We start from the raw sequence: 20,248 nt of genomic DNA, 5'->3' as shown, positions 1-20,248 counted from the left end.
CCTGGGCACAGCGCTGTCTTTTTTCACGTTTACCATTCTGTACTGCTGCTTTTTCTAAATAAAGAATCTATTCCACTGGCCACCCGCGATCGTTCCCGCAGTGACAGAACAGGGATCTGCCTGTGCAAACAAGGCAAATCTCTGTTCTGACAGGAGGGATCTCACAGATCCTGTCTTTCTGCTATGCAGGAAGACAGATCTGTGTGTTGTCCCAGTGAGCCCTTCCCCCATACAGTTAGAACACACAGTGAGAGAACACATTTAACCCCTTGATCGCCCTCGATGTTAACCCCTTGTCTGCCAGTGTCATTAGTACAATAACAGTGCATATTTTTAGCAATGATTACAGTAATAATTTCACTGTTTCCCAAAAAAGTGTCAAAAATATCAGTTAGGTGTTCAATCTGTCCACCGCAATGTCGCAGTCCTGGTAAAAATCACTGATCGAAGCCATTACTAGTAAAAAATAAATAAATAATAAAAATGCCATACATCTATCCCCTATTTTTTAGGCGCAATAACTTTTGCGCAAACCAATCAATATACGCTTATTGCGATTTTTTTGTTGCCAAAAATATGTAGCAGAATACATATCGGCCTAGACTGATGAATAAATTTGTTTTTTTACTTTTTTTTTGGAAATGTATCAGAGCAGAAAATAAAAATTTTGGTTTGGTTTCAAAACTGTTGCTCTTTTTTTGTTTATAGCACAAAAAATAAAAAACGCAGAGGTGTTCAAATACCACCAAAAGAAAGCTCTATTTGTGGGAAAAAAAGGGCATCAATTTTGTTTTGGTACAGTATCGCATGACCGCGCAGTTGTCAGTTAAAGCGACGCAGTGCCGTATCGTAAAAAATGGCCTGGTTAGGAAGTGGGTAAATCCTTCTGGGGCTGAAGTGGTTAATCGTTCACAGTCTTAATGTTTCACTTCCAATTATCAGGATATCATATAGGGGGAACTCCCAAATTCTTGGGAAGGATAAAGCTATATAATGAGAATATAAGGTCAATGATGTAATCAATGATTCCCATATTTATTCATGATAGGGATGTTAAAGTTGACTCTTAAATTCCCCTTCAACAATGGGAATATGTATAGGTCTCACTCGTCCAGCATACTTTGTGTGGACTTGCTGGCAGAAAGCCATGTATAAACTCTTGTTTCATCCATAGCTTGGACCACAGCTTGACATGCCTTTATGAGGTCCGAACTATGGGCTAAATGTGTTAGAACTTACATGTAGCTTTCCACAAGCAGGTCTGCACACAATACGCTTTGACCCTCTAAAAGTCTTGCCACAGATGGGATACAAATTCTGATACGTGAGATCTACAGTATATTCCATATGACCTCTATTGGATTATATAAACTACTGAATGAGGGTATCATATAGGGCAAGCTCCCAAATTCCTTAAAAGTACAACATATGAAAGCATAGTTTGCGAACACAAGGTCAATGCTGGGGTGTAATCGTTGGCACTAACATTCCCCATAAGCAATGCCACCATAATAGCAAGGTGGCCAAGGCTCCTGGCAGCCCACCAAAGTAAGTTTGGACAAATAAAATTCCAATGTATAACAGCCAGGGAAATTCATATAGTGTAATATTTTTTCTGAAATCCAAATACATAGCAGAGCCAGGTAATAGAACCGCACAGTCCGAGTATAGAAGCATAGGCTTAGCTGGCCACATTCAAAGGTTCATACAATCCAATAGTTCCTCAGGAGGTCATAGGAATACCTATGGCAAAGCATACTGGGGTTGATTTACTAAAGCTGGAGAGCCCAAAATCTGGTGCAGCTTTGCATAGAAATCAGCTTTCAGGTTTTATCATCAAAGCTCAATTGAACAAGCTGCAGTTAGAAGATGATTGGCTACCATGCACAGCTGCACTCATTTTTGCACTATCCAGTAAATCAACCCCACAGTGAGCAGAACTTCCGGAGTAAGGTCATTCCCCACATGTATTACCTTTTGTACCACCACCCCCTCCCTTTAGAATGTAAGCTCTACGAGCAGGGCCCTCCTGTACCTTCTGTATTGAACTGTACTGTAATTGTGCTGTCCCCCCTCTACATTGTAAAGCACTGCGTAAAATGTTGGCCTTATATAAATTGTGTATAATAATACTTTGTTTGGCCCAGAGCTTGGACTTCCTTAAAAAGGCGTGCCAAACTATGGAAGTCCAAGCTATGGACAAAAAGCTTTCAGCCAGCAGGTCCACTTCATCCTGGAAAAGTCTTGCCACAGATGGGATACAAATCTAAATGAGTGAGATCTTGAGATCTATATCATTATTATTATACAGGATTTATATGGCGTCAACAGTTTGCGCAGCACTTTACAACGTGAGGGCAGACAGTACAGTTACAATATGATTCAATATAGGAGGAATCAGATTCCTATTGTTGACAGGAAATTTAGGAGCCTATCATAAAATACAGTCTATAGATTTTTGGAGAACTTTAATGGATATGGATATGTACATACTGGTGTTCTTAATATTTGTGTTATTTCTATCTTACCTATGTAACAATTGATTATGTGTGGCAGATCTAAGTTATTAGAACTTTCAGTCAAATGCGGCACCCTGCTTTATGCATACTTTTATTGGTGCTTTGATAAAAAAATGACTTGAGATCAACTGAATTAATATTTTGTTTATAGTATAAAGAATTTTTTGCCAATGTGGTACATACTGTATTGTATAACTTTCTCACTTAGGAGGTGTTTGGGGGTAGGTTCCCTTGGATTGGTAATTTTATAGACAGGAACTATCCGTTTACAATGGAACGCCATTGTGTGTTATTTGATGCAGGTGTAGTTTTACTTCAGTGTGCATTTTTTAGAAGCTAAAATGTTAACACTTTTGCCAGGACACCAAAATGGAATGCGCCATCAATTCTTCACTTTTATACCTATACCCAATCAGCAGCTGAGTACTCAAATTTAGGACATGATGTTTGGGTGCAGTTTTATCACAACGTCAAGTAACTTAGCATTCCAAGTGCTTCATTATGTGAATTAACCTACAATTCAATATATGACCTTTAACTGTATGCCACAAACAACAATAATGGTTTGTAAAAGACTAAAATGTTGTATTTTATGTTTGTATAGCCCTTTCAATAACACTGCCATAATTAAAGCTGTAAAACCATGGGGTCGGTGTATAGGACACTTTAAAGTGGTTCAATAAGGTTTTTATTTGGCATTAGATGGGTTGTAAATAGGAAGACTCATGCTGTGTTATGTATATGACTTGTCTGTGACCCTTCATTAGTTTCTGAAACAAGTGAGAGGGACGTGCAATAGAATCAGCATGATGTACTAAGGACATTTATAGGATATTGCTTTCCATTCATCTGCCTGTTTATCTGTCACCTACATTGACATTCGAAAATCACACATTCACTGAAAGTATATACAGGACGTATGATATATTGTGTATACTGTGATGAAGATTTACATGTATCAAGAATGTTGCATCATAAATGACCACATGTTAAGATCTCAGATTAAAAATGTCACTAAACAATCTTCATCTGACATTTGTAGTTGTACAGTAGGAACACTCTCAGCCCAAGTAAATGATGTGCTATAGCTATGAACATAATCCATTAAGTTTTTTTTTGTGCAAATTATAAACAATTTTACTGCAGAATACAGTGTTAATATTTTGAATTTTGTCTGGTATTAAATGTGTACTAAAAATCAAACCACAGTTAAGACGTAAAGGAGAGTTAATAGGATAAATCAACTACTCAAATAATACTGGATTTGCAAGCAACAGTTATTTTGCAACCCAGAAAATATCTGCGTAGTGCCATTAAAAATATATAATTTCTTTGTATACTGTTAGTATTAAAAAAGAAACACTATTTAGTGATTCAAAGAGTCCATACTCCACTTAAATGTTGTCAGCTGTGAGATCCCATCAAAGCAGGTCACCCATCAACATATAAGTGTGAACCTGTAATATGTTCTTTGATCCATATGGAGACATTCATTCAATGGCATACTGTATGATCTAAATCATATACATGGCTTAAAAGCATGGAAAGATTAGGTAATAACTTGAGGCAAAGCCTTAAGCTGTATCTGGTGTCCCTATGAGATGCTAAAGAGCCCTTAGGCAATATCTGATGCTTCTGCAAGTTACAAATAAATGAAACATTAGGTGTTTGTCTTCAGCTTTCTATATGTCACATACTATTACACATTGTGCAATAGAGCAGCTGGCCTACCAAGACACCAGCTAGTGGATTAGCAGTCTGCCAGTCATTCACTCGCCTTGTAACAAATGTTTATTTGGAAAAAATAAATACGATTTTCTTTCTTTATACAGATAATTAAAGAAAAGTTGAATCTATATGAACTTCCAAACCAAAACGCTAAACTCTCCTCAGCTAAAAAAAAAAAAAGTCACCTTTTGGTAGACTCCTCTTTCCCATATAGTATTGCTCTAATACTCATTAATGCCGCATACACATGATCGGAATTTCCATCAGAAAAAACTTGGATGTTTTTTCCCACGGAATTCTGCTCAAGCTTGCTTGCTTATACACACACGGTCACACAAAAGTGACGGTGACGTACAACACTACGACGAGTCGAGAAAATGAAGTTCAGTGCTTCCAAGCATGCGTCAAATTGTTTCCGAGCATGCGTAGTTTTTTGCGCGTCTGAATTTCATACATACGTGCGCATTTTCGGATAGAAACTTTTTCAGACCGAAAAATAGAGAACCTGCTCCCAATCTTTTGCTGGCTGGAATTCCGCCAGCAAAAGTACGATGGAGCATACACACAGTCGGAATTTCTGACCAAAAGCTCACATCCGACTTTTGCTGGCGGAATCTCTGATCATGTATATGGGGCTTTAGTCTAGGGGGCATGGTGTAGAAAGAATTACTTTCCTCACTCCTCACTATGGCAGGCCTTCCCTCTGCTGGACAGTCAGTCCCACAAAGCCCCTCCTATTGCTGGTCATATGGCTGCCCCTTGGTCAACGTCATCACAAATTATAGGACCAATAATCCTCTTTAACCTCCCTGGCGGTATTCCCGAGTCTGGCTCGGGTTGGATTTTTTATACCAAAAGCGGTATCCCCGAGCCAGACTCGGGCTTGCATCGCAGGATCCAGGAAGAGTTTACTTACCTTGTCCCCTGGATCCTGCGATGTCTCCCCGCTGTGATCGGCGAGCCGCTGTGTCTCGCTCGATTCACAGTGCCGAGCTCCGTTCCCTGCGAGCGTTGCGACGCACGGGGACGGAGTTCGGCGGTAAATTCAAAAGTGAAACACACAGTATAGATACAGCATACTGTAATCTTTCAGATTACAGTACTGTATCAAATAATTACACATCCCCTTTGTCCCTAGTGGTCTGTCCAGTGTCCTGCATGCAGTTTTATATATATATAAAACTGTTCTTTCTGCCAGGAAACTGGAGATTGTCCATAGCAACCAAAACTGTCTCTTTACATCAAAAGTGGTTTTAGAGCAGCTAGAAAAAAGCGATAATAAATTAGAATCACTTGCAGAATTGAGCGATAGTGATTTGTGGGGAGATCCGTCATCAAACACTAAAAGTAACGAAAGCTAAAATTCTGCAACTGAGCAAATTTCTGTGTTTTTGATTTGATTACATTATTATATAATTTTTATTATTATTATATTATTATTTGTTATAATTATTTATAGTTATTTATTATATTATAATTTTTTATTTCGTTTTTCAAACTTTATCATACCCGGGATGTCTACTAGACTCTTGTTTGGACAGATTTAAGTGAACTATTCCTAAGAATTACAGGCCTACAATATAAAACGCCAAATTTCTGTGCAAAATAATTGTACCGCTTTCAGCACCTAAAATCAGAAATAATCATACCGCCAGGGAGGTTAAGGAGAAAATACATCTGATATTTCCATTTTGGCATGCTTGTCCATATTGTCCAGCAAAGTTAGTTATTTAATTAGCAAACAACTTTTTCTTACACTTATTCACAACTGAGCGATTTATTGTGTGTTTCCAAAAGCATGACGACACTCAACCAAAAGATTTCCATTTTACTTTATGCAAACACTTTATGGCCCCACAGACGTCAATAGGACTGCTTGAAAAATGCAGGTAATGTTTTTTTGCAACTAACAACTGGTTTCTCCTCCTACTAACCTGCTTTGCATTGGCCTAATGCCGTGTACACACGGGCGGACTTTTCAACCGGACTGGTCCGATGGGACGAATCCGTCAGACAATCCAACCGTGTGTGGGCTTCATCGGATCTGCAACTGACTTTTCTGGGCAAAAATCAGACAGATTTTAGATTTGAAACATGTTTCAAATCTTTCCGACAGACTCGAGTCCGGTGCAAAAAATCCGCTCGTCTGTATGCTAATCCGACGGATGACAACCAACGCTAGGGCAACTATTGGCTACTGGCTATCAACTTCCTTGTTTTAGTCCGGTTGTACGTCATCACGTACGAATCCGTCGGACTTTGGTGTGATCGTGTGTAGGCAAGTCTGTTCGTTCGGAAGTCCATCAAAAGTCCTTTCGAAAGTCCGTAGGAAAGACCGTCGGACCTTTGATGCTGAAAAGTCTGCCCGTGTGTGAAAATGCCAATAAACATCTGTAAAAACACATAAAAAAATGCTCCAAAAACGCCTGAAGAAGTCGACGCTCAAGTGTGAGCTTAGCCTTCTGTGGTGTTAGTTGTTTGTTTTTGAAAGAAAAACAACATCTAAAAATGTTGCATTTTCAAAGTTGCCTAGATTGCATAAGTAGCATGTAGAAAAAAAAAAGCATGCATATTCAAACACTGCAGGAGGTTGTATAAGGCGGTGCACATAGCAGCTTGCCCTTTATCCACACAGCATGCTGCCATCATCTACTGCAGTATTGTAAGTTACAGCTACTTGCTCCAGGATATTCTGAACATTTGTTGAACACTCGCTAAAAGCATGTAAATGCCTCGGGGTGATATAAAGGGTCATACTGCACAGATTATCCAATATTCTGGATTACTGGCTCTACAGCTGCACTATTTGCATATAAAGAGGAGATTATTTGCTATAGAACATGGACCATTATTTAATTGAACGGGAGATGCAGATAAATCAACAATATCTACCAGATAAAAGTATTTAACATGTGCTGAGATCTTACAAAGATATATGATAACAATATTCAAAAACAAATTGCATTTTACAGCATAAACAAAAAAGCACCAGCAGATTGTTTCAGTTGGCATGTATGACTAAAATGCCCAGTTTATAGAAATATGAGTACATAGGCTTGTACACACGTCTGAGAACTAGTATTTAGTATTATATTGATATTTAGACTGAATGCACAATAATTCCTTGGAGGGCTTGGCTACATTAGGCCAGATTATATCTTGACAACCCTGTAGAAGAAAAATATCTGATGTATGTTTACAGTAGCAAGAGATTAAGTAGCAGCTATGATGGTTCATCAACTTTATTCTCTTGCAGGATATCCACGTCAATGATTATGTCTGTTAGAAATGTAGTGTAACGAGGGAAATGATGGTTAATACAGGTCAACAACATCAATGATACAACTATGAAAGTGCCTTGTAAGGTGAGCATCTACTGCTGTATAGGACAGCACTCACACGGTGCTAGCCCACATTTACCTAACCAAGAGTTCCTTATGCCGTGTACACACGACCAAACTTTTCAACAGCAAAGGTCTGACGAAACAAATCCGCCGGGAAATTCGATCGTGTGTGGGCTTCATCGGAGCTTTGCTGTCGAAAAATCAGACGGACTTTAGAAATAGAACATGTTTCAAATCTTTCCGACGGACTCGAGTCCGGTCAAAAACTCAGTTCGTCTGTATGCTAGTCCAACAGACAAACAACGATGCAAGGGCAGCTATTGGCTACTGGCTATGAACTTCCTTATTCTAGTCCGGTCGTACATCATCACGTTCAAAACGATGGGACTTTGATGTGATCGTGTGTAGGCAAGTCTGTTGCATCGAAAGTCCGTCAAAAAGTCCTTCGGAGTTCAGTCCCTCGAAAGTCCGCTTGTGTGTACACGGCATAAGTGAGCAATTGTTCTTACCAGTCTTATTTAGCCAGAGTGTAACTTGAACTACTCTAGTTCATGAAGTTGCCAACAGGAAAAATCCATCTTGACCAATCTACTTATCCAGGAGCAGGTTCAGCCAGAGAGCATTGGTCTTGGCAGCAGTGTCAACATATATTAACATATCCTAAATAGACCATGTTTGCCTATATCAGGTGATTGTTATTTAAGGCAGGCCATACACAGTTTGAATCTCGGCCAATTCAGCAAGGAACCTGCTGAGGTCTGAACCATGTGTGGGCAGGCTGAATGTACCAAGTTGATCGATTAATCAACTTGGGTACAATCAGCATGCCAGGTTTTACCTGTGATTATAGCTAGCGGCTGCTATAGACAGGGCAGCCATCAGAAATTGTGGAGCCCCTTATACAGCTTTAGACCTGGGCCCCCCTGGGCCTGCCCACCAACGTTCCCCAGGGCCCACACACTAGCTGTCCCACCGCATTGGCCCACTAGCCATCCCACCAAGTGCTTCAGTGCCACAGCCCCCCTCACACCTGTACACTCTCAGCCCCCCTGACACCTTTACGCACTCAGCCCCCCACACCTGTATGCTCTCAGCCCCCCACCTGTATGCTCTCAGCCCCCCACACACTTGTACGCTCTCAGCCCCCCTGACATATGTACGCTCTCAGCCCCCCTCCCACCTGTACACTCTTAGCCCCCCTCACACCTGTATGCTCTGAAGCCCCCCCCCCACACAGACATGTACATACACACACGTACACACAGACACGTACACACACAAATGTACATAGCCACACCCCACCCCAAGACAAGTACAACAAGACACAGATAGGAGCTGCAGTCCAGGATACAGTACAGGAAGCACACACGAGGAGTGCACATGCAGGAAGTTGCCAGAGGTGGCAGCAAAGAGCCTGACGTGAGCTCAATGACACAGAGCAGCAGCAACTGCCGACTCACACTCATACAGAAGCAGCCACGGAGCTCCCCTGCACCCGAACCCACCTTCTCTCAACCCTGCCAGGCGACCGGGCCCTTTGAGATGCTCAGGCCCCTTACAAGTGTATGGGCTGTACCCCCTAATGGCGGCCCTGGCTAAAGAAGGCAATGGCCCAGAATGAGTGATTCCTGCATCAACACTGTCTGTGTTGATGGCGGAATTAAGCAAATTTCTTGTTGCAGGAAAAAAATTGCTTTGTGTCTGGCCAGCCTAAGGTTTGTAGGCATTTTGGCGAGATCACCAGATACTACCTGTTAGTTTTTTTTATTTTATTAAATATATATTAAAAAAATGTCTTAAGAATCAAATTTGCACTGTCAAATATTATCCCTCGTGGTGTTTGATCTTACCACATTTCAAAAGATTTGTAGTTTTTATTTTATAGGTTTAAAGGATATTTTGTCTTCATCAAGGTTACCAAAACATGTTTACCTGTAGTGCTTACATTTCTAGATGTCAATAATTCTCTGCTCACAAACACAGGAAGTGAAATCACTGACTTCTTTACTACACAGGAAGTGAAGTGCATCCTATTCCCGCCATGCACCCTGTTCTTTCCCCAGTATCTGGCCTATAGCACACATCAGTTACTTCTCAGTAAGATTTGCAACAAACTCTACACCTCCCCTTATTTCTTGTGTTGCTCTATTACAGGGATATGCAACTAGCGGACCTCCAGCTGTTGCAAGACTACAAGTCCCATGAGGCATAGCAAGACTCTGACAGCCATAAGCATGACACCCAGAGGCAGAGGCATTATGGGACTTTTAGTTTTGCAACAGCTGGAGGTGCGCTAATTGCATATCCCTGCTCTATTATGTGCTGAGACTATGAGTGGCAGGAAGCACATCTATTTGATTTACCTCATACCTCTCTATTACATGCTTTGCCTCCTGCCTCTATTAAATGTATTGCTTGTTGTCTCTTTTACAAGGATTGCCACATACCTCTTACTGGTCTGTCACATGCAGTTCTCGCTGCCTCTCTATTGCACACAGTAGCTAATACATTTCTATTACACAAATTGCCTCATGTCCTTCTATTATACCCAGTGACTTATGCCGCTATTACATGCATTGTCTCATGCTTCTCCATTATATACAGAGCCTTGTGCTTCTTTATTACACATAGTACTTCATGACTCTCCAATACACACAGTTCATCATGCCTCTCTGCAATACTGTATGCATATATGCAACTTCAAGATTTAAAGTGTTACAAAACTCAAGACCCTGCATTCACTATATCTGGTCTCCCATAGTACACAGAACATTGAAATGCAATTATTTTAGTAAATATAAGATGCTAAAAACCTTTTCTCATAATCAGTAAATAGCAGTCTTGTGACTTCTATCAGTGTCTGGTTAAAGATTGTAGGAGGAGTTTTCATTCTCCTTTGACTGTCCTATGAGGCTGCATGACCCCTGGCCCTCTGAATGGAGAGTGCTGATTGGCCCTGTGCTGATCACATGCGCTTTCCCAAGAAAAAAACCTCTCTAGCAATACACGTCAAATTGAGCATGTGCAGAATGCCTCCTAGGGCACTGTTCTATCAGCAGCTGGCTTGGGGACAGTAAAAGAAGGGAGGATCAGAGATGATAGGATCAAACAACCTTTTTACACAATGTGGAGGATTAACCCCTTAGGTTCCACAGTGAGTATAACAAGTATGCTTTACTGCATATACAGACTGATTTTATTGTTGTGGGTTTAGTAACACTTTAATTTTGTACACACGTTTTGAACTGATTGCACAATCCAGGTTTAGGGTAAATGATCCTAAAATGAAAATATCTTAGTTTTAAAAAATAAGACATTTTAAGTTGTTTGATTTTAAAATTTCCACACATTATAGATCGAAGAACAATCTCTCTGCAAGTTCCTTTAGATTTATTACCAACTATGTACTACAAATGGCCTACCTAAACAACCCCTTTAGCACAAAACATGATAAATTGTACAATCACACTGTAACATGTGCAGCCAGTTCTCTTGGACTTCACCACTACTGCTAATGTCAGACCTTGAAATTCAAATCTAAATCCAAAATAATCTTTTATTATTACAGATTGAAGGAATAGATTCAGAATTGCCAGTTCTATAAAGATGTTTAATGCAGGCATATTTTTAAACAAATCTTATTTAAATGGAAAATGTTACTGTATTATCAAGGTGCAATACTGGTACATATATGATTACACACTCTGGGTCTTTGTAAACTGATAATGACGTTCCTTTTGTGTTCTTTTATTGTTATATTCCTCGAATACTTTACATACTCTGGGTCTTTGTAAACTGATGTTGACGGTCCTTCTGCGTTCTTTTATCGCTATACGCCTCCAATACTTTCATGTCGGGTCTGGTTAATGAAAGTGTGTGACATATTTCATTGCACTCTGTATGCTGGGAACTGAAAAACATGTATATCCCTTTATACCCAAAATTTATACAGGAGGCTAGTGTATCCTTAACTGAGTGGATCTGAGGGTCAGTGAGGTAAATAATTGCTTCTCCTTCCTTACTTCCATTAAACCATCCTGTAAAAGAACACAAGTTTTTAATACAAATATGCTAATATATACCTCTAAGAAGAATTTCGCCAGAATTGTAAAACTTGTTGAATTCCCCAGCGGGCCCAGTGCACTTGTTTACAATGTGTGCAGTGATTTTTAGTTAAATATACATTTTTTGTTCTGGCATTGCTGGCTGTAGCTCCACCCCAGGCTGAGCCCCAATTTATGGGCATTCCTAAGGGGGAAAAACAAGCACCATTGATCTCTTTGAGCTCTTCATTCTTCAGATCTGGCACCTATTTAAGCAGCTCTGTGCCTTTTCTGCAACCTTCTTTTTTTACTGAAAAGAAAGCTACTGAACACAGACCCTCTTGTCCTCCAGCCAGTAGCCTGCCATTGTTTTAACTGCAGACTTGTGTTGTGAATGAAAAAAGACAAGCCCAAACAACACACTCCAGGTACTATGCTGAAATCTAGTGTAGTAGCTAGCATGTATGCTTGTGGGCTTGTGTTTTGTGTCCATGCTGCTCAGTAACAATACCACAGGTTTAAACAGGACTGAGTGCTATGTGCAATGGGCTCCATGTGGGATTTAACTAGGGATTTAAAACACTGGTAACACTTCTGCACACATATTTTTTTTTCAAGGGGAAAAGGGAATGTCCTTATTGCAATTGCTTGTCCTGCTTCCATTTATTACACTCTGTTTTTGGTGGGATAACAAAACTGCATTTAAGAGACAATGAGAAAGATGAGTCATTAGGATTTTTGGAGAGTAGCTAACAGTCATAACATGTCACATAACACAGTTGCTGTTCCATTTTGTTCATAAAGCCAGTGAGTGAAAATTGGGGAACTTAACCAACAGCATTATTTAATAAAGCACAGAGAAATGTACAAATTTCGGTGACCCACAGTAGCTGATGGCAATTCATATTTCTGTGACTTAAAGTATACAATAAATGTGTAATCTTGTAGTATTGTGGAATGAAACACATAGATCATTGAATGCAATATCTATTTGACAATATAAGATATTAAGATAATTAACAACTTACCTTGTAAATCCACCACTATATCAGAATTCTCTGAAAATTCATATACAAAATGTCCAAACGCCAATCCGTATTTGGTAGCGTTATACTGCATTCTCACTGTTTTAGTGTTATTGGTCAGTTTTACAAAATCTCCTAGAATGTAAGGTTCCACACTAACACAGCTTGAAATGGTTCTGCCATCCATAATCTGAACGGAGAGAATAGGTGAAAATGAATTACATGTTTAGTGAATATATTTATAACTCAAGTTGTTTGCAAAACATGTAACAATTTCTGAAAGTGCAAAAGACAGTGGGCTCAATTCACGAAGGGGCATTCTCCTCTATAAAAATTGTGGTAATATAGCTTATAGCGTCCTTCAAAAAATTTTTTGCAATGCACTAAAAAATAAGGCATGCGGTATTTTATCAAAAAGCGTGGTATTTATCTCATGAAACCATTCAGTATTTGATCTCAGTGATATCCAGTGAAATGGATGGAGTGAAGAATTAGAACCCCTGTCAGTTTTTATTGCTAATAAAGAGGTAAAATGGTTTAAACCATAGAAATATTCCAACTCACTAAGTCAGTGCAGTCCCTGCAGCATACGTATTAATACAAAAGAAAAAAGTGACTAGAATACCAATCAAAGAGAAGCTGCTTTCGCAGGACACACGTGGTGTATCAAAAATAACTAAGCTAAATTAAGTAAATGCAAAATATCTTTATAAATGTCAAATATTGAATGAAAATAGTATCAAAAATCACACATATATAAATACTAGAGTTGCATCGATACCATTTTTTACCGGAAAGTACGAGTACCGATAACTTTGGTCAAGTACTCGCGATACCGAGTACTGATACCTTTGCGGAGCTATTTGAGCTCATACAAAATGAATGGGCTCAAATGCAGTGCGATTCCTGTGCGAATCGCAATTTCACTCAATATTTGACATTTATAAAGATATTTTGTATTTACTTAATGTATAACTAAAGGAAAAACTTTTTTTTAGTTATAGATAGGGTGGAGATGTAACTGAACACATATTTTTATTGTTTTTATTGCTATCTGTACCCCCATTAGGGAGATTCACTCTCTCTATTTGTCCTGTTTACTATTATCATTGAAAGTGAAAGAAAATCTCAAATTTTGGGTTGTCCCCAGAAAAGTAATAGAGGGGAAATCTTCCAATGGGGACCTGGGGGGCCCTAAGAAACTCCCTTAATTTGCAGGGATTTCCTCTCACTTCCTGTGTTTGGCAGTGGGACAGGAAGTGCAGGTAAATATCCCCAATGGTACACAGATGGCAAAAAAGTGACAGGGGTTCTAACCCTCCACTACTCAATCCAAAAAGAAAAAGAACAATTTGCCTTTAGTTACAACCTTTCTCAACCTTTTCAACACAGAGGAACCCTTAACCTCCCTGGCGGTAATCCCAAGTGTGGCTCGGGGTGAATTTTCATTACCAAAAGCAGTAACCCTGAGCCACACTCGAGATTGCATCGCAGTATCCTGGGAAAGTTACTTACCTTGTCCCCAGGATCCTGCGATGTCCCCCCGCTGTGTAATGTGCTCGATCTAACAATGTGCTGAGCTCAGTTCCCGCGAGCGTCGCGACGCACGGGGACGAAGCCGGCAGCAAATTCAAAAAGTGGAAATAACATAACACACACATCTTACAGATTACATTACTGTATCAAATCATTTCACATCCCTTTTGTCCCTAGTGCTTTGTCCAGTGCCCTACATGCAATTTTATATTATATATCCTGTTCTTTCTGCCTGGAAACTTGAGATTGTCCATGGCAACCAAAAAGTGTCCCTTTACGTCAAAAGTGGTTTTAGGCCAGCTAGAAAATGGCGATAGTAAATTAGAACACTTGCAGAATTGAGCGATAGTGGTTCATGGGTCAATTCGTCATCAAACACTGAAAGTGACGACAGCGACAATTCTGCAGCTGAGCAAATTTCAGTGTTTTACATTATTGAATACATTTTATTTTTAGTATATTATTATTTGTTTTAATTATTTATAGTTATTTATTATATTATAATTTATGATTTCGTGTTTTGTGTTTCAAACTTTATCATACCCGGGATGTCTACTAGACTCTTGTTTGGACATATTAAGGTGAGTTATTCCTAAGAATTACAGGCCTACAATATAAAAAAGCCAAATTTCCATGCAAAACAATGTACCGCTTTGAGACGCAAAAATCTGACATAATCATACCGCCAGGGAGGTTAAAATAACTTTCAAGTCTCAGGGAACCCCTGCTAAAAATTACTATATCTACAACTCATGACACATTAACAAAATGGTCAGTGGGAAGACTGCTCATTACACTTACAATTACCTCCATATAGATAGCTAAAAAGATCAACAGTGTCAGTGGGAACCTATTGGAGAGGCAGAAATTGATCATTGCTTGGCAATCTCTGGAGGAACCCAGTTGTTTTTGCTGTGGTATTTGTCATTGCTATATCTTTGGACATAAACAAAAGAGAATATGCCTGGGAACCTTGCTCAGTAACCCATATGAATGGGGAGGAGCACTCACCTCAAACTAAGAGGCAGGTGATAATCTAACATTAAGTCTATCAAGAAAAAAAAGGACACGATATACACACCGTATTGAGTAAACTCCACAATGATTTATTGAAAAATTATATAAAACCAGCATAAAGTAAAAAAAAATGTCCTCCCTGAGCCCCACCCCCCACAGCACCAGACCCCCCCCCCCCCCCACATCCCAGAACCAAACTCCAATCCTACCTATACCACCGACCAGATCCCCAACCAATCCAATACCCTCACTGGGCTAAAAAGACTGGATTGGGATTTTTAAATAAATCATTGTGGAGTTTACTCAATAGGGTTGTATATCGTGTCCTTTTTTGTTTTTTGATAGATATCTTTGGACATGACTGCTTTGTCTTGTTAGAGAATAGCCATTGTCATTCTCTGATGTTCTTGAAAATGTCACTATGGTATCCATCTGTCAAACCTTTAAATTGATGACACCCCTCTCCTAACAGCCCAAGTTCCACACCTGTGTAGGAATACTTTCTATTCATAATCCCATTCTGCCTTGTGAATATTTCAGCGAAAGATATCGCTAAAAATAATTGTGAAAAAGTATCCCCACTACATATAACATATGTTCTAACAAAGAATTATACCATTGTGATATGCATGTATGTTGTAGTATGTATGAAGTGATTGGAAGGCTTTTTGCAGCAAATGATATGTATGCTTGTATAAACACAAAGAAATGTCTCTAAAAATCTGGTGAAATGAGAGAAAATTGATATATTTTACTAGATATAATGAGGTGGATTTACTTAAGGCACATTGACTAAGCACTTTGCCACTGCAGTTGCTCCAGAGCTTAGTAAATGAGGGGAAGCTCTGCTGACTTTCATCATCCAATCGTGTGCAAGCTTTTTAAGTTTTCCTTGCATGTGATTGGGCATTCTTTGTAAAGTGAAGCTTTACCTCATTGCAAAGTGCACATCCTGTTTGCCCTAAAGTAGAACTATAGAAAAAACTTTTTTTTACATTTTGGATAGAGTAAAGGAAGGGTTAGAAGTCCTGTCAGCCCCCCCACCCCCCCCCCCCCCATCTGTGTTTCATTGGGGGGATATACCTTCACTTCCTGACCCATAGCCAAAACAGGAAGTGAGAGGAAACCCCTCCAAATTAAAGGAATCGCTTGGGCCTCCAGTTCACCAGAAGAAAATTTCCCATCTATCACTGTTCTGGGGACAACCCAAAATTTGAGATTTTCTTTCACTTTCAATGATAATGGTAAACAGGACAAATAGAGGGGGCTAATCTCCCCAATGGGGGCACAGAGAGCAATAAAAACCTGGCAGGTGTTCTAATCCATCTCCACTCTGCACATAACTAGAAATAAAAGTTGTGCCTATAGTTCTATTTTAAGTAAATCAACCCCAATGATTCTGTGTTTTTCCATATTTAGGTTTCTTCTATGCATGACTGTTGAGAGAACTGATGTAAAACGATAGCAATTACTCCAAATTGGCTATTTATATTCTTACATTCATTAAAACCATATGCCTGGACCACTACTTTTTTAACTCCTGTATTTTTTATATCTATTTACTTTAGTGAATTTACTTTCTTATGAGATATTTACAGAGCGTTTTTGCTTTTTGAGGTAAATACCGCATAATGGTGATAACTGATATTTTCAGCATTACATGCGATATTTGGTAAAAATGTTTCAGCTCACCTAAATACTGCATGCGATCCAATTTAGTGAATTAAACCCATTATTATGCTTTTGCTCATTCTATGTGCCTTAATATCCAGAATGTACACTTAAACTGCATTCTTTAGTCCTGGATAGAGTGTGGAACCATTAGAACGTCTGTTCCGTTTCAACTGCAGCCTGTGGCCCCTGTTGGGGAGATTACGTGTCATATCCTGTTCTAGTGACCACACAAGAAATGAGGGGAAGTGTCCCCAATGGTGGCCCTCTTTAACCTTCCTACCTCATTCTATAATACAAAATGCAAAGGTATTGAAATGTGGTCATATTTGGACAAAATCAAACATATCTTATTAACCATTGTTCTACTTTAACATTCCATGGATCAATTAATACAAAATTCAGAAATGTGTCCATTTATTTCTCACCTTTGAACAACCAAACAAGTAAAGCAGTTTAATAATATTTGGCCAAAATCACACCCAGTTTAACCACTTCAGCCCCGGAAGGTTTTACCCCCTTAATGACCAGAGCATTTTTTGCAATACGGCACTTTGTCGCTTTAACTGACAATTGCGCGGTCATGCGACTCTGTACCCAAACAAAATAGACGTCCTTTTTTTCTCACAAACAGAGCTTTCTTTTGGTGGTATTTGATCACCTCTGCGCTTTTTATTTTTTGCGCTATAAACTAAAAAAAAGAGTGACAAAAAGTTGGGACACTATGTAAAATCTACATAAAAACAGAATGCAATGATTTGCAAATCTCATAAATCCATATTTTATTCACAATAGAAAATAAAACTGTTCTGTGGTTCAGACGTATCAAAGTTTGACATTCTTTTTGGCAACCATGGGCACCGCATCCTCCAGACTAAAAAAGGAGAGAGACCTTCTTGCTTATCAGAGCTCAATTCAAAACTCTGCATCTCCTATGGTATGGGGGTGTATTAGCGTGTATGGAATGGACAGCTTGCACATCTGGAAAGGCACCATCAATGCTAGAAGATATATCCAGGTTTTAGAGCAGCATATGCGCCCATCCAGACTTTTTCAGGGAAGGCCTTGCATATTTTAGCAGGATAATGCTAAACCGCATATTGCATCTAGGACAACAGCATGACTTCGTAGTAGAGGAGTCCAGGTGTTTAACTCACCTGCCCGCAGTACAGACCTTTAATTAATTGAAAATATTTGGTGCATCATGAAATGAAAATATGACAAAGAAGACCCAGGACTGTTGAGCAGTTAGAATCCAATATCAGGCAAGAATTGGACAACATTCCTCTTCCAAAACTCCAGCAATTCTACTCCCCAGTTGCCAGATGTTTACAGAGACGTATTGCTGCCATCAATTTAAAAAAACAATTACTTTATTTTTTCTTAAAATGGTACATTTTCTCAGTTTAAATGCATGATATGCTTTCTATTTTCTATTGTGAATAAAATATGGGTTTTATGAGATTTGCAAACCATTGCATTGTGTTTTTTTGTAAATCTTACAAAGCGTCCCAACTTCTTTGGAATTGGAGTATTTAAAGTGTGCCTCTTGGCAAAATATGCTTTTGCATTTGCAGTTCAGTGTACAATCTCACCTTGCTGTGGTGCCAGGATGCTTTAACTCCTGTGTGTATACGCAGGAGTTATGTCATCCTGAGCAGGCCAATAAAGATGGCCTAAGATGGCAAACTGAAAAGAAGACAAGGCACAGATGCCAGCGAGGATCACTGGAGCGGAAGCGAGTGCTGCTTTCTTTAGTTGCAGTTTTTGAAACAATGTTAAGCTCTCTAACTTGGCCTTATACTAATCGCAGGCAAGCAATGGGAATAGAAAAATGGTTAGTGGGACATATCAGTCTAAATATATAACAACGGCTGCTTCCGAGATATATAGACAGAGATTTCACTACAACTGCAACAGCAATAAAACGTTTCCATTCTGAAGGTTTCCAACAAGCTCCAACAATGCAAGAACCAAAATAATTTGCCATCCTTATGCTCATACGTAGTCACTACTTCAAATGGTAAGCTAAATGCATGCACACACCGGTGGATGCAATCACTTCTATTTTTTTTTATATTGAACCTCTTTGTACACATATTGTATGTTTCCCTTCAAGAGCTTCTTACCAACAGAACAGAGGAAGGGATGTAGAATATCTGAGTGGGAATGTTCTGTTCATAGAGTCTTTTGTTGAATTCTGTGACATAATACTGAGCAGTCATCTGACGCTCAACATCGTTGAAGTGGTACAGCAGCTCCTTGCGCGTCTTATAAGCCTTCCCAACATACCTACAATAGAGACACATAAAGATCTTTTGTGAACTATATAGTAATTTGTAGTCTTGTTTTGCATTCTCTGGGAGTAAAAACCCTTTTCTCTGCAAACTACTGAATCTGGCTTTCTGGGCATACGTGATATTTGTATCAATAATTAATACATATGCATACTGTATAATAATGTGTACATATAAATTAATGTATTGTATTGTGCAGATTTTTTTTCAAGTGGAGTAAAAACCGGTTGTGAAGAAACTGCTGAATTTTAGGTAGGTAGAATATACACACATCTAGACACTTGTAAAACTTTCTTGGCTTGAATAACAGACTAATTGAACAGGTGGCTAAATGACAACTCAAGTAGGCAGAACGAGCAAACTTTCACATTGCCTGTGCATGGGAATGAAAAAGGTTTGCTACTTCATTATGTGCTGTGCAAAATCCCTCTCCAAAGCTACCCACACATTACTGCCACCCAATGAGGCCCTCTTCAGCAACCTCTTATATATAGAACATCTGGATGATTACTGGCTGTCCGCTCTACAAAAGAAACTTAAATTAGCCAGGTTAAAAAACCCATCTTAATTATGTTGTGTTTTCTTGTGATATAGGGTGCTGGCGGCATCTGCCAGCACTGCATTTCTTCTCTTCCTTTTATGGATTAAAGCTGAAATCTCAGCTGAGAGGATTCTCAAGTGGTCTCCATGCCAAAGTGGAACCCCACATGTGCTTCAAGTAAAAAAGGCAAGTTGGCCATGGTTGTTCATGGTGGATGGTACATTCATAACCATAGTTTGGATTAATGGGAAATGTGATAAAGCAGATATATTCTAATAAAAGCATATTTTATTCAGTCACAACATTTGTTATTGTTACCAGGCCTTGCATATCAAAGTGCAACACTAGGTCTTAACCATAAGAACCCATAAAAAGCATTATCCAAGGAGATTCAATTTGGCTTAGTCAATAAAACAACAGTAGGACCCACAGTACACATGCAAACTAATAGTAATACATATTTTATTGGTTTGGTTTCAGTAAAGATAATTTGAATTTGATGTGTGTTAGGGTACTGTTCACAGTGT

The 20,248-nt window shown here is 39.1% G+C and overlaps 1 protein-coding gene across 13 annotated transcripts in view; it reads right to left on the bottom strand.

Annotated features, from left to right (window-relative positions):
- Nucleotides 1–11,180: 11,180 nt before the first annotated feature.
- ALPK1 (alpha kinase 1) overlaps nt 11,181–20,248 on the bottom strand; it is a 189,649-nt gene continuing 180,581 nt past the window's right edge. For all 13 annotated transcript variants that reach the window (XM_073602555.1, XM_073602591.1, XM_073602601.1 and 10 more), the window contains 3 exons: nt 19,013–19,175; nt 12,663–12,849; nt 11,181–11,628 (listed from right to left, as the gene is read on the bottom strand). In XM_073602555.1, coding sequence (XP_073458656.1) covers nt 11,363–11,628; nt 12,663–12,849; nt 19,013–19,175 — 616 coding nt within the window. In that variant the 3' untranslated portion in view covers nt 11,181–11,362. The remainder of the gene's footprint in view (nt 11,629–12,662; nt 12,850–19,012; nt 19,176–20,248) is intronic.

Source organism: Aquarana catesbeiana, linkage group LG01 (genome assembly GCF_042186555.1).
Source record: "Aquarana catesbeiana isolate 2022-GZ linkage group LG01, ASM4218655v1, whole genome shotgun sequence".
Classification (NCBI taxonomy): domain Eukaryota; kingdom Metazoa; phylum Chordata; class Amphibia; order Anura; family Ranidae; genus Aquarana; species Aquarana catesbeiana.
Note: the sequence above shows the minus strand (reverse complement) of the source record. Positions and strands in the feature narration are given on the sequence as shown.